The 14,083-nt window shown below is 39.5% G+C and overlaps 1 protein-coding gene across 2 annotated transcripts in view; it reads right to left on the bottom strand.

Moving 5' to 3' along the window:
- Positions 1 to 14,083, bottom strand: part of Piwil2 (piwi like RNA-mediated gene silencing 2) — a 49,723-nt gene that overhangs the window by 33,497 nt on the left and 2,143 nt on the right. For both annotated transcript variants that reach the window (XM_090354298.1, XM_090354299.1), the window contains exons 3-7: positions 12,160 to 12,247; positions 11,881 to 12,019; positions 11,281 to 11,484; positions 8,794 to 8,904; positions 127 to 244 (exon numbers count right to left, since the gene is read on the bottom strand). In XM_090354298.1, the coding sequence (XP_090210424.1) occupies positions 127 to 244; positions 8,794 to 8,904; positions 11,281 to 11,484; positions 11,881 to 12,019; positions 12,160 to 12,247 (660 nt within the window). The remainder of the gene's footprint in view (positions 1 to 126; positions 245 to 8,793; positions 8,905 to 11,280; positions 11,485 to 11,880; positions 12,020 to 12,159; positions 12,248 to 14,083) is intronic.

The raw sequence follows: 14,083 nt of genomic DNA, 5'->3' as shown, positions 1-14,083 counted from the left end.
CAAAAAAAAAAAAAAAAAAAAAAAAAGTAGATTCAACTCAAATATGCAGGAAGTCTCTGATTTCCTAACATTCAAAACACTAAATCACTCAGGTTTCATCCAAACGACAATTCCTTTCGGTCTTACTTGTGGAAGCTTAACAGGCAGATAAAGAATTGATCCATCAAAAGCAGTGACGTTTCCAGTGACGGATTGATGATCCTTCAACATGCCAAATCTCATGCTTTTGCACTCCACATTGGGGCTGGAAAATAGGAGTTGTTTCCTTAGATTTGACTGAAACTTTTTACTACAGTTGTGCAGAGAAACAGTCATTTGAAACAGTCATGGACCATACTCCATCTAGTGGTCATATTAAAAAATAATGTAGTTGACTGAAAAGATAACTCAAGAATGCTTGCTCACAGCAGCATTAGAAAATACAGGTAAATGATGGGATGTGATGGTACTTACTATGTAGGAGGCTGGGGCAGGAGCGTTTAAAGCCTTAGCCAGGCACTGGGGGCTCACACCTGTAATCCTAGCTACTCAGGAGGTTGAGACTAAGAACTACTGTTAGAAGCCAGCCACGGCCAGAAGAGTCCCTGTGAGATGTTTATCTCCAATTAGGCACTCAAAAACTGTAAGTGGTACTGTGCCTCAAGTGGTAGAGCACTAGCCTTGAGCAAATGATCTCAGGGACAGTGCGTAGGCCCTGAGTTCAAGCCCTACAACTGACAATAATGAAAAGAATAACAAAATAAAATGAACCCTTCCTGGAGGGAATACAGGAAGTTGGGAGGACGGAAGGAAGAAAGAAGGGAAGGAGGCAAGCAAAACCTACCAGAATGTATATTAGAGGGAAGGTTACAGGGAGTGAGACACTGGGGTGAAACTGACTGGAATATAGTATAAACATGTAACAATGTAACAATGAAATTCTCCCCAACTTATATAATTCATATAAACAAATAAAAATTATACTTATATATTTTGTACAACTCCTTAGTAACAATAATTTTAAATGCTAATTTCAATACTCACAGATAACTGCTTTACCATATCAACATATATTCTTACAGGTTTTATAACACAGGATCAGAAAACTTTTTAGTTAAAGGGTCATACAGTAACTATTTTAGATTCTATGGTTTATATGATCTTGGAATTTTTCTGTCATAGCATAAAATCACACATAATTTATAAACTAATGAGTGCAGCTATGTGCCAATAAAACTTCATTATATAAAAAGTCTGCAAGCCAGTTTGACCTTTGGACTAACTGGTTTCCCAATCTCTGCATCGAATCCTCAGAATTTTTTTTTTTTGTCAGTTCTGGGGCTTGAACTCAGGGCCTGAACACAGTCCTTGGGCTTTCTCAAGGCTAGAGTTCTACCACTTGAACCACAACGCCACTTTCGGCTTTTTCTGTGTATGTGGTATCAAGGAATTGTATCCGGGTCTTCAGGCAAGCTAGCCAAACACTCTACCACTAGGCCACACTCCTAGCCTAAGACATACCATTTTAAAAAAAAAGTGTTTTTAGTGCATTTCTATTGATTTTTTGGCAGTACTAGGATTTGAACTTAGAACCACTTAGCCACACCTCCAGGCCCAAAGTTTTCTTTTTTTTTCTTGGCTGGTTGTGGGGCTTGAACCCTGGACTTGGGCACTGTCCCTGAGCTCTTCAGTTCAAGGCGACTGTCCTACCCCTTGAGCCACAGTGTCACTTCTGGTTTTCTAATGTTTAATTGGAGATAAGAGTCTCTCGGTCTTTTGTGCCTAGACTGGCTTTCAACTGCTATCCTCAGATTTCAGCCTCTTGAGTAGCTAAGATTACAGGCATGAGCCACCACTCCTGGCTAAAGTCTTCTTTTTAAACTCATCATTTTTCACATTGTTTTTGGCCAGTCCTGGGGCTTGAACTTAGAGCCTGGGTACTGTCTCTTGAATTTCTTTTTGCTCAAGGCTAGCACTTGACCACTTGACCCAACACCACTTCTGGCTTTTAATATGGTACTGAGGAATCTCACCCAGGGCTTCATGTACGCTAGGCAAGCACTCTACCACTAAGCCACATTCCTAGCCCATTATGTTCACCTCTTATTGTCTATCACAAGTCTTACAACTTTTAAAAACTCCAACAACACTTTATGCAATGATTGTTCCATATCACAAGAAGATATATATTTGTTCTAGAACTGCAAAGTTTGAATAAATCCAAGGCTAGAAAAGGTCAAGTATGTTCAAATACATGAAACTAAAAAAAAAAAAGGTAACCCATCATGTCTGTTCCTAAAAGTAAAAACTCACATACTAACCTTGTATTCTCAAAAAAAAAAAAAAAGAAAGAAAAAGGAAATAGAACTTTCTTTCAAAGTGTGAAAGTACTAGCCTTGAGCGAAAAACAGTTCAGGTACAGTGCACAGGACCTGAGTTCAAGCCCCACAACCAACTGAATACAAAATACCCATGGACTTGGAAAACCATGGAGGTTTAATGTATATTTGCCACGTGCTGGTGGCTCATGACTGTAATTCTATCTATTCAGGAAGCTCAGATCTGCGAACTGTGATTCAAAGCCAGCTAGGGCAGGCAAGTCCATGAAACTTTTTTTTTTTTTTTGACCAGTCCTAGGGCTTAAACTCAGGGCCTGGGCACTGTCCTTGGATATTTTTAGGCTAGCACTCTGCCAACTGAGCCAAAGCACTACTTCTGGCTTTTTCTGGGTATGTGAATCAAACACAGGGCATTGTGCATGCTAGGCAAGCACACTATCACTAGGCCATGCTCCCGGCTCTTTTTTTTGATGCCAGTCCTAGGGCTTGAACTCATAGCTATCCCTTAGCTTTCTGCTCAAGGCTAGTGCTCTACCACTTGCACCATAGTTTCACTTCCTGCTTTTTGGTAATTAGTTAGAGATAAGAGTTTCTGGTCTTTCCTGATCAAGCTGGCTTGCAATCTTCACATCTCAGCCTTCTGAGTAGCTAGGATTACAAGGGTGATCCACCAGTGCTCAATTGTTGGACTCAAGTACAAATATGAAATTCATTCATGTTTCTTACATACTTCATTCACATAGCCTGAATTTAATTTTATGCAATATGTAAAATAATTCTATGCATAAAAAATTTCATGGTGTGGAATTTTTCACTTACAGCAAAAGGTTTCAGATTCTGAAGCATTTTGGATTTGGGATTTTTCAGATTAGGATAACTGAGTTGTACACATTTTGAAAGAGGCTTTGAACACACAATATCTACATTTGACTTACTAGAACCCCTTTATGTACTAGGAACAACGAAGACAGCTAGGGAAGCTGTTTTCTGCCAAGGAACATTTGAATATTTATAACAAACAGAATTAGCAATACTGGTGGATAACTGAGGATAGCATACAAAAAGCATGTGAACTTGTCCTGTCATCGATCCTGATTTAATTTATATGATCTTATTTAGTCTGTGGGTAAGAATTTCCCACCCATACCATAGGATGCCAGTCTGCTGTAATGCAAGTGCTCAGTAGTCTCCAATGATCTGGCATCACTTCAAAGGTCCAGATGTATAATTTCCAGTCTTATAAAGCCATGTTTTCCCATAGCCTGTTTAATATAACATACACTGTTTTATGAATGTTTTTCTATCCATTGTTAGAGAAAGTATTCTCCCCTCTCTTTAACACTTTGCTTCCTCTCCTTACTTCTATACCAAGCTTCACTTGCTTTCTTCTCTAGCTCCTTCCCTTCCTCCTGTTTTGCTGGGCTTTTATCTGCTTCCTTACCCTTGGTGAAGCAATCCTCCTGTGCTCTTTAACAATGATTTCTTTTCCATTATTCTTACTAACTATTGAAATGAGTGGCTGATTCACTGGCTATTTCTCATTGCCTATGCTTTTCCTACTTCCTTTCATCCTTTAGGTTTTCTCTCTATCACTGAACTATTAGATGATCAAAGGCATTCTTGAAAGGAAATCCAGTAATTTTCTTCCCCCTCTGTCCAAAATTAGCTACTTTTTTCTTCATTCAAACAGGTCTGGTGGTTCTAATTCATTTTCAGTGTGTTTTCCCCCAACTGGTCCTTTCTTTTCTCTTTTTTTTCCTGAACTACCAATTAGTAGTCATTCTTAAAAACTTCAGACTTCTTAGTTGGGTTCAGCAAGACTGAAAGAACTGAAGTTTGAGGCCAATCTAGAAGAAATGCTGCTAAGACCTTATTTGAAAAAAAAAAATCCAGAAACGGTGCATGCCTAATCCCAGCTACACAAGTAGCAGGGTCACTCCACAGTAGAAGAGACCAACTGCAGAAAAATTACAAACCCCAACTGAAAAATAACTAAAGTAAAAGTGGGCTGGTGGCATTGCTTAAGTGATATAGTACCTCCTCAGAATGCATGAGACCCTGATTTCAACTCCCAGGATTGCTGAACTAATGCAGAGGAATGGTATGCATAGGGAAGGGCACAGGGGAGAACCACAGAAGGGGTGTAGTTGATATATGTGGTTTGGATTTGTGGAAATGTTACAAGGGAACCCCTTGTACAACAAATGGATGCCAATAAAAACAAGAGCACCAACAGGGTGGTAAGCACAGATTTCAGAACAAGCATTCATACTCCTTCTTTTCTCAAGTTCCACTAAGTCCATATATTTATATGATCTGATATATATATTTACATAATTATCACATGATCTAGTAATTCCAATTATGGGTATACAGCCATAAGTTCTACAATAAGCTATTTCAAAATAACTACATAGGAAATATAAGTTCAGCACTACTCATAATAGCCAAGACACATCCATCAATGAATGAATAATGAATAGCTGAACACTAATGGCTCATACATGTAGTCCTAGATACTAAGGAGGCTGAGATCTGGAGATCATGGTTTGAATTCCAAGGCTAGTGTTCTACTACTTGAGCTACAGTACCACTTCAAGTTTTCTGGTGATTAATTAGATATAAGAGTCTCATGGACTTTCGTGCCTGGGCTGGCTTTGAACCATGATCCTCAGAGCTCAGTCTCCTGCGTTAGTAGATAGGATTACAGGCATGAGCTACCAGCATCCATCATCTGTGAGACTCTTATCTCCAATTAGCTACCAAAAAAGCCAGAAGTAGAGCTGTGGCTCAATTGTTAGAACACTAGCCTTAAATTCCACCTCAACTCCAGTTAGAATGGCCAGGATCAGGTAAACGAATAACAACAGATGCTGGAGGGGATGTGGCCAGGAGGGATCACTACTACACTGTTGGTGGGAGTGCAAACTCGTTCAACCACTATGGAAAGCAGTATGGCAGTGCCTCAAAAGGCTAAACATAGAGTTCCCCTATGACCCAGAGATTCCACTATTTGGCATTTACCCAACCAACCATCTAGAAACTAGGGCATACTAAATCCACTAGCCCAACAATGTTCATTGCAGCATTATTCACCATAGCAAAAATATGGAACCAATCTAGATGTCCCTCAGTTGATGAGTGGATCAACAAGTTGTGGTATTTGTACACAATGGAATTCTATGCTGCTGTCAGAAAAAAACGACATCACCCCATTTGTTAGGAAATGGAAAGTCTTAGAAAAAATCATACTAAGTGAAGTAAGCCAGACTCAAAGGAACTTAGGCTCAATGGTTTCCCTCATTTGTCATAATCAGTAGAAACCTTGGGCTCTACTAGCAGAGATCTGCAATAGAGCAAAACCTTGATACATAAGGCCATATAGTATGAAGCTAATTGAAAAGACCCCCAGGATATTGAAACAAAAGCCATATAATGAATGATTGTTGTCCTTAATGTACTATGTTATCTCTCATCTCTTTTGCTGTCCCTTGTTATCTCATATTGTTACAGTATCTCACTTTGTTAGCTGATATATTGAATTTATTTGTATTTGGTTATTTGAAATTGGATAGGGAAGGGGGGAAAACCAAGAGGGGGGTGTAGAGGGAAGGGTAATGGGGACCAAGACATGTGAAAGGGTATCAATATATGTGAATTAATGCATCTTCTATCTGGCAAATATCATGTAACCCTTTTATTAATTACAATAAAAATATATATATATATATAAAAAGAACACTAGCCTTAAGCAAAAGAGCTGAGGGACAACATTCAAGCTCTGAGTTCAAACCCTAGAACCAGCACACACACACGCACACACACACTCACACACACACACGCTAATCATTTTGGGGGGTACAGTACTGAGGATTAAATTCAGGGCTTTGTTCTTTTCTAACAGTCTTTGAAAAGAAATTCTGTCATTTTATTTTATTTTATTTATTTATTGTTTTGCCAGTCCTGGGGACTGAACTCAGGGCCTGAGCACCATCCTTGAACTTTCCTCAAGGCTAGTGCTCTACCACTTGAGCCACAGCACCAGTTCCAGCTTTTCTATTTTTGCGGTACTGACGAATTGAACCTGGGTCTTCGCGCATGCTAAGCAAGCATTCTACCACTAGGCCAAACTCTCGGCCCAATTCTATCATTTTAAAAGGGAATGTTTTCCTTTGTAATAGGGATATACCTGGAGGACAGTAAACAAGGCAAAATGTGTCAGGCACAGAAAGACAAATACTACATGATCTCACCTATACATGAGATCTAAAAAAGCCAAGCTAATGTAGAGAAATGGTATACAGAGGCTGATGGGAGAGAGGATAAAGGGGAGCTGTTAGTCTAAAAGTACCAAGTACCAATTAACTGGAAGGAAAACATTTTAGACATTTAAAGCATGTCACAGCACAGTGACCTATTAATAATGATGTGACTCAGTAGACACTATGTTAAAATGAACTGTACAACTTATGGTTAGGGACAAGAGGGAAAAACTGGGAGAGAGCAAAGGAAGGGGTGACATCATCCAAAGGGAAATGTACTCATTACTTGACTTATTAAATGGTTGTCCCTCAGCATATCACTTATATAATAAAAAAAACTTTAAAAATGATGTTTATTTTAAAACTGCTAAAAATACTTTCTAAATGTTCTCGTCACAAAAAAAGTACATGTTAGATTTACTCATTTTGATCTATATCTTTCTATATATATGTTGTTGCTGTTGTTGGTTGTGGGGTTTGAACTTAGGACCTGAGTGCTGTTCCTGAGCTCATTTTGTTCAAGGCTAGTGCTCTACCACTTTGAGCCACATTTCTACTTCTAGTTTTCTGGTGGCTAACTAGAAATAAGTGTCTCATGGACTGTTCTGCCCAGGTTGGCTTTGAACCACAATCCTCAGATTTTAGTTTCTGTTGTAACTAGGATTATAGATGTGAGCTACCATTGCCTGGCCCAGCAACTTCAATCTTTCTGCAATGTATCCATCTAAACATCAATCACATCCAATGACTGTCAGCTAAACAAACTCAGACTTCCATCTTCTCAAGCTCTCTAAAGATATTTCAAAACATTCATTTTCACAATTCCAGCTAATCATCTCCAGTTAAAGTTCCCTTTTGATTTTACAAAGAGACTACTAATAAAATTAAATTGAATTCTTAATTTTAAAAAGTTTAACTCCTAAAGTTGTAGATATGAAATTAAATTTCTTTTCCTTGATTTTCTTGTCCTCAAATTTTACCCTAGACTGTACTGGAGGGATGTCAAATGTTGGTTGGCTAAGATAACAGCACATACAGGAGAGAATCCAGATTTGTGAAAGGTGGATTTTTACCATGGGGAGTGGGGGAAGGGACTTGTAGTTTTATGACAAGGGATACAGAACCAGAGGTGGCAGGTCACACCTGTAACACTAGCTTCTCAGGAAGGGGAGATCAGAAGAATTGCAGTTTCAAGGCCAGCCTAGTAAAAAATATTAACATGACCTCATCTCAATTAGCAAGCAGATGTATTTCACATCTATAATCAGTCCTGAGCAGAAGAGGTCATAGATAGGAGGACTACAAGACTGGCCCTGGGAAAAACTTGAGAGACCCTTACCTCAAAAATAACAAGAGCACCAGGTACCAGTGGCTCAGACTTGTAATCCTCGCTACTCAGGAGGCTGAGATCTGAAGATATCATTTCAAAGCCAGCCTGGACAGATAAGTCTAAGAGACTCTTTACCTCCAATTAGCCACCAAAAAGCCAGAAATGAAGCTATAGCTCAAGTGATAGAGTACTAGCCTTGAGCAAAAAAAAAGTTCAAGGACAGTGCCTACGCCCTGAGTTCAAGCACCAAGAACGAGACCAAAACAAAACAAAACAAAAATATAAAAACTTAAAACACTAAGAGCTGGGGGAACAGCTCAAGTGGTTGAGCATTTGCTTACTAAGCACAAGGCCCAGAGTTCAAATCCAAGTACTGCCAAACAGAAAAGAGTAAGATGCCAGTGCCTCACACCCATAATTCCAGCTACTCATTTCTAGTACCTAGAATAATTCCAGTATTCAATTATTCCAAAGCTAGCTGGTGGCATAGATTAAGTGGAGTCAAAGTCAAGTGGTGTGAGATTAAACTGTGATACTAGCAAAAGTAAAATAAAACACAAAATTACACACAGCAAGTAAGATGCAAGTTCATGGAAGGGGTCCGTGCCAAGTTTGAACTTCTGCCTTGTGTGTTTCACATTAAATCCACTTCCAGCTTCACACATAACCCCATACCTCTTATGTTCAAATCTGAGTTGATAATATAACTAAAATTATGCCCACAAAACTGTTAACCTTAAACTTCTTGCCAGTATCCAAGTATAGGTATCCTTTCCTGGAAAAGTTCACAAGGAATCACACAGGTCAGTATTTAGTTATTCCAGGAGTGATGCACTTTTCCTACCCTCCAAGAAGTGAACAAGAGAAAAAGAGGTACATATACCTGAAAGTCACATGATACTGATAAACTGCTTCATTATGACACTGTATTTTGATGAGATTTAGTCCCAAAGACTGAGGAGTTCCTTTTGATCCTTGCTTCACAAAATGCTCCCTGGGAAAACAAAAAAAACTGATGGAGTGGATTTTACTTAAGTATAATACATGTATGTTTAAAATATCACAGTGAATTCTTCTGCACAATTAATTTATACTAATAAAAACTTTAAAAATCACCAATAGCACACATAAAGTAAAAAGTAGAGCCTCATGGTTCAATTAATACACACTAAAAAAAAAAGAAGAAAAGAAAAAAGGAAAGAGGAAAAATGAATAAGAAAAGAAGGTAGGGGGCCGGGAGTTTGGTCTAGTGGTTAAAGTGCTTGCCTAGCATGCACGAAGACCCAGGTTCGATTCCTCGCTACCACATACATAGAAAAAAGCCAGAAGTGGTGCTGAGGCTCAAGTGGTAGAGCTCTACCCTTGAGAAAGTCCAAGGACAGTGTTCAGGCCCTGAGCTCAAGCCCAAGACTGGCAAAAAAAAAAAAGAAAAGAAGGTAGAAGGTAAGGGGAAAATAAGATGAGTGGGAGGGGTGGAGGGAGGGAAAGCAGTAGAAAAACATGGGAAGGGGGAACAATGTTCAATTAGTAATGTACCCACTACCTGATGAATGTAATCACAACCCCCTCTATACATCATCCGACAATAAAATAAATTTAAAAAAAAAAGAAGAAGAAAGTAGGGTAAGGCTCCATGGAAAGATTTAGTACCTCTGAAAAGGGTGAAAACTAACAAGGGGGGGAGTGAAAACAAGGAAATATGGCAGAAACAGTTGATTTGCACACATGAAAATAGAACAATAAAGCTGGGTTCAGGTGGCTTGTGCCTGTAATCCTAGCTACTCAGGAGGCTGAGATATGATGGTCATGGTTCAAAGCCAGTTGAGAAGAAAAGTCCTTGAGACTCTGATCACCAATTAACCACTAGAAAACTGGAAGTGGAGCTGTAGCTCAAAGCAGTAAAACACTAGCCATGAGCAAAGAAAAGCTCAGGGGTAGCACTCAAACTCTTGAGTTGAAGCTCCAGGACCCCAACCATCAACAACAAAAAATACTAATGATACCTGTAAAATTTTTCAGAAGGAGGGAGAGGCACAAAGGAGAGCCAAAGAAAGGGTATAGTTGATGTATATGGCTTGAATATGTAGAAATATTACAATGGAGCCCCTTGCACAACAAATGTATGTTAATAAAAACAAGAGTACCAACAGGGTTGTGGGCACAGATTTCAGAACAAGCATTCATACTTCTTTTCTCAAGTTCCAGCTACTCTAGTGACTAAGTCCAAGAAAAGCCCTTAACCCAGGAATTCAAAGCCATCCTGAACTATAATACCTGTAGGTACTCAGAAGGTTGAAACCCAAAGGACTGAGATTCAAAGCCAGTACAGGCAGAAATCTTCAAGACTTTATCTCTAACTAACTAGCCAAATGCTGGGCTGGCACTGAACAAAGAGTTGGGAAGTAGTGTACATTTTCATATGAAATTTCATCACACATAAATACCTTTCCGAAATTAATGTGTAGTGAAATAGGCTGGAAGTTTGGCCTAGTAGCAGAGTGCTTGCCTAGAATGCATGAAGACCCAGGTTCTATTCCTTGGTACCACATACATAGAAAAAAGCCTTGAAGTGGTACTGTGGCTCAAGTGGTAGAGCTCTAGCCTTGAAAAAGCCCAAGGGAAGTGCTCAGGCCCTGAGTTCAAGGCCAAGGACTGGCAATATATACCATTTATCTATCTATCTAGTCAAATAATTGTGGAAAAAGCCAGATGGGAAGCATGGCTCAAGTAGTAGAGCACTAGGTATAAGCAAGAAAGCTAAGTAAGAACTCAGGAGCCTAAGTTCAAGATTCACAATGGCAGAACACCCACAAAGCCAAATATACTGAAAATAAAACCTATCAACCAGCCCATATCATCACCAACAAAAATACTTGGGGGAGTAATGTTTTTCCACTTTTCAATTGTAGACATACAAACTCCAAGATGTATAAAACTAAGGTTTGAAGGCTACAAGACAAATCCTTTGTAATGTCTAGTTATATTCGTCCACAATATTTTTCCTAGTAATAGTACTGGAATAAACAAGGCCAACTAAGAAAGAACTGCTTCTAGAAAGATGAAGCACTGGTAATATTTTTCCTCAATGACTTGGTTGTCTTTGACATGCTAGTGAAATGATAGTCAGAACTGGGAAAGAAATAACATACCATGTCTATTTTCTGTACATACTATCATATACATTCACTGTTAAACTCATCATTTCCATTGGCAAAACAAAATAATAACAAAAAAAACCCAAACATCCTGTGATTCATAGCATTTCACAAAGGACTTTGGTTATGCATTACTACACGGCAACCCAAATCCAGGAATATATGAGATGCCTCTTCCATGGCCATTCTACTGTAGAACAAGTAATGAGACTTACTTTTCCTTTTGTTCCAGAGTTAAGCTGGGAGGGGGATCCACAGAGGGTAGTGAGGTCAAGGGCAGTGTTGGGGGTTGTGACAGCTGTGGGGATTCACGGGCAATCAGGCCAACTGCACCAGGAGGTTTGTCCATTCCTCTGCCTAAGCCACCAGCTCTTCCCAATGGAAACATAGAGGCATCCAAATTCCCTCTCCCAAGCACTCTGAAATGGGGAAGAGGGAAGCAAATCAGGCTTTTCCCAGTCATATGCCCTATATCTAAATAACATCCTACATTCTCTTCTTAGATGAGGCAGCAAAAGGAGTCCAAGGACAGCTGTGGGATTTGCTCAAAATGACAGCTCATTCTCCAACAACTTTTCAGTCACTCTCAGAGCCACCTTTCAGAGCAGAATTGACTCATTTAGACTAAAGAGCCATCAGGATCGAGGGTTACTGGAGGAAACGAAGAGGTATATGACCCAATGGCTGCCTCAAAGCTTCTTCCAGCAAACGTCGACTTTTGAAAGGCTCATTCATGAGACAACACTGAGCTTCTACAAACTCTCTTTCTACCTGAACATTGTAGTCACATAACAAGAAGGTGACTTATTACCTACCTACTCCAAGCAACAGAGACCTCTGCCAGCTTGCTATCTCCAGTTGCCAACACAGATGGATCAGGAAAAGGAGGACAGGGTTCTTCTTTGTCTTTGTGGGTCATGTTAGCAGAAAATCCTCGGCCTAAAATGCCTCTGCCTAAAAAATAAAAAAAAAAAATCAAAGCTCAACTGTAACAGTGAGTGTGCAGTTATTTTTTTCTGAAGGCAAACTGCACGGATTTCAAAAGAAAGCAAGCATTCATACCTCTACATTTCTCAAATTAGTTTTCCACATACCTAAAGGAGGCACTTCACGTTTGGGAGAGGTTGGGGACTTTGTGGCAAGGCCCATGCCTTGGAACATGGAAACCAAACCTGCAGACTCCTGTGGGAAGTGGATAAGTCAAATTATTTGGAGACATAGTTTAAAACTCTACAAATAAGCTGGGTGCAGTGGCTTATGCCTGAAATCCTAACTACTCAGGAGGCTGAGATCTGAGGATCGCAGTTCAAAGCCAGCCTGAACACTAAAGAGTCCTAAAAAGTCCGCGAGACTATTATCTCCAATTACCCACCAGAAAACTAGAAGTGGCACTGTGGCTCAAGGGGTAGGGAGGTAGCCTTGACTCACGGACAACACCCAGGCTCAGAGTTCAAGTCCCATGCCCAACGAAACAAACAAACAAAAAAACTCCACAAATAATGGCTTTCCTGGAAGTCTACGAATTCTACCTTGCAATTATAAATGTAAGAATGATTTTATAAGGCCAGGCACTGGTGGCTCATACCTATAATCCCAGCTACTCAAGAGGCTGAGATCGATATCTGAAGATCCTGGTTTACACCCAGAAAAACAAAAAAAGAATAACTGTACAAAAATTTTTTCATTGCAGTAATGCTACTCACTGAACACTATGTTGAAAATATACTAGGGCCGGGAGTTTGGCCTAGTGATAGAATGCTCGCCTAATATGCATGAAGCCCTGGATTTGATTCTTTGGTATCACATACACAGAAAAAGTGGCACTGAGTCTCAAGTGGCAGGGCGCTAGCTTTGAGCAAAAAGTGTCAGGCCCTGGGGGGGAGGGAAATGGGTACCAAGACATGTGAAAGGGTATCAATGTATGTGAATTAATGCATCTTCTATCTGGCAAATATCATGTAACCCTTTTACTAATTACAATAAAAAAAAAGTGTCAGGCTCTGAGTTCAAGCCTCAAGACTGGCAAAAAAAAAAAAAAAGAAAGAAAATAATGGGCCGGGAGTTTGGCCTAGTGGTTAAAGTGCTTGCCTAGCATGCACGAAGACCCAGGTTCGATTCCTCGGTACCACATATATAGAAAAAAGCCAGAAGTGGTGCTGAGGCTCAAGTGGTAGAGCTCTAGCCTTGAGAAAGTCCAAGGACAGTGCTCAGGCCCTGAGCTCAAGCCCAGGACTGGCAAAAAAAAAAAAAAAAGAAAGAAAATAAAAGGAAACTATACAACTTGTGAGTAGGTACAGGAGGGAAAAACTGGGAGACAATAGGGAAGGGATGGCATTGTCTACAAAGAAATGTACTCGTGACCTGACATATAACTGTAAACTCTCTGTGCCTTACCTTTATAACAATAATTTAAAAAACTAAAAATTTTCAGTACTTATAGTCGCAAATAGAGTCTTTAAAAAGCATAGTTAGTTGAAAAGTCCATGATTTAATTATTTCCTGTATACCAAGAAGGAAGAAGTATGCTGGTTAACAAAAAATCTGAAGTAGCAATTTTTTTTATTTTTTTGTTTTTTTTTTCCCTGTGTTAAAACAACAATGGAATTACTACTGCTTTCCAATGGTACTCTTGAAAGATTATGGCTGTACCAGTCACATACAAACCTAAGCAATTCATCTGATTAAACCAGGTAAGTTTACTGTTTCTTTTTTTTTTTCCCCAGTCCTGGGCCTTGAACTCAGGGCCTGGGAGCTGTCCTTGGGCTTTCTCAAGGCTAGAGCTTTACCACTTGAGCCACAGCACAATTTCTGGCTTTTTTTCTATGTATGTGCTACCAAGGAAGAGAACCCCAGTCTTTGTGCATGTTAAGCAAGTACTCTACCACTAGGCTAAACTCCTGTCACACAGTTTTATCACATAGCATTACTTTTGACAATGTCACCTCTAAAAGTGTTCATAACTGAATTATTATGTTCTTCCTATATATGTTCTTTATCTTTGACATAATTTATTATAGT

This window comes from Megascapheus bottae, chromosome 20 (assembly GCF_031878675.1).
Source record: "Megascapheus bottae isolate mThoBot1 chromosome 20, mThoBot2.hap1, whole genome shotgun sequence".
Taxonomy (NCBI): Eukaryota; Metazoa; Chordata; class Mammalia; order Rodentia; family Geomyidae; genus Megascapheus; species Megascapheus bottae.
The sequence above is the reverse complement of the archived record's forward strand: the minus strand, read 5'-3'. Positions and strand labels throughout refer to the sequence as shown.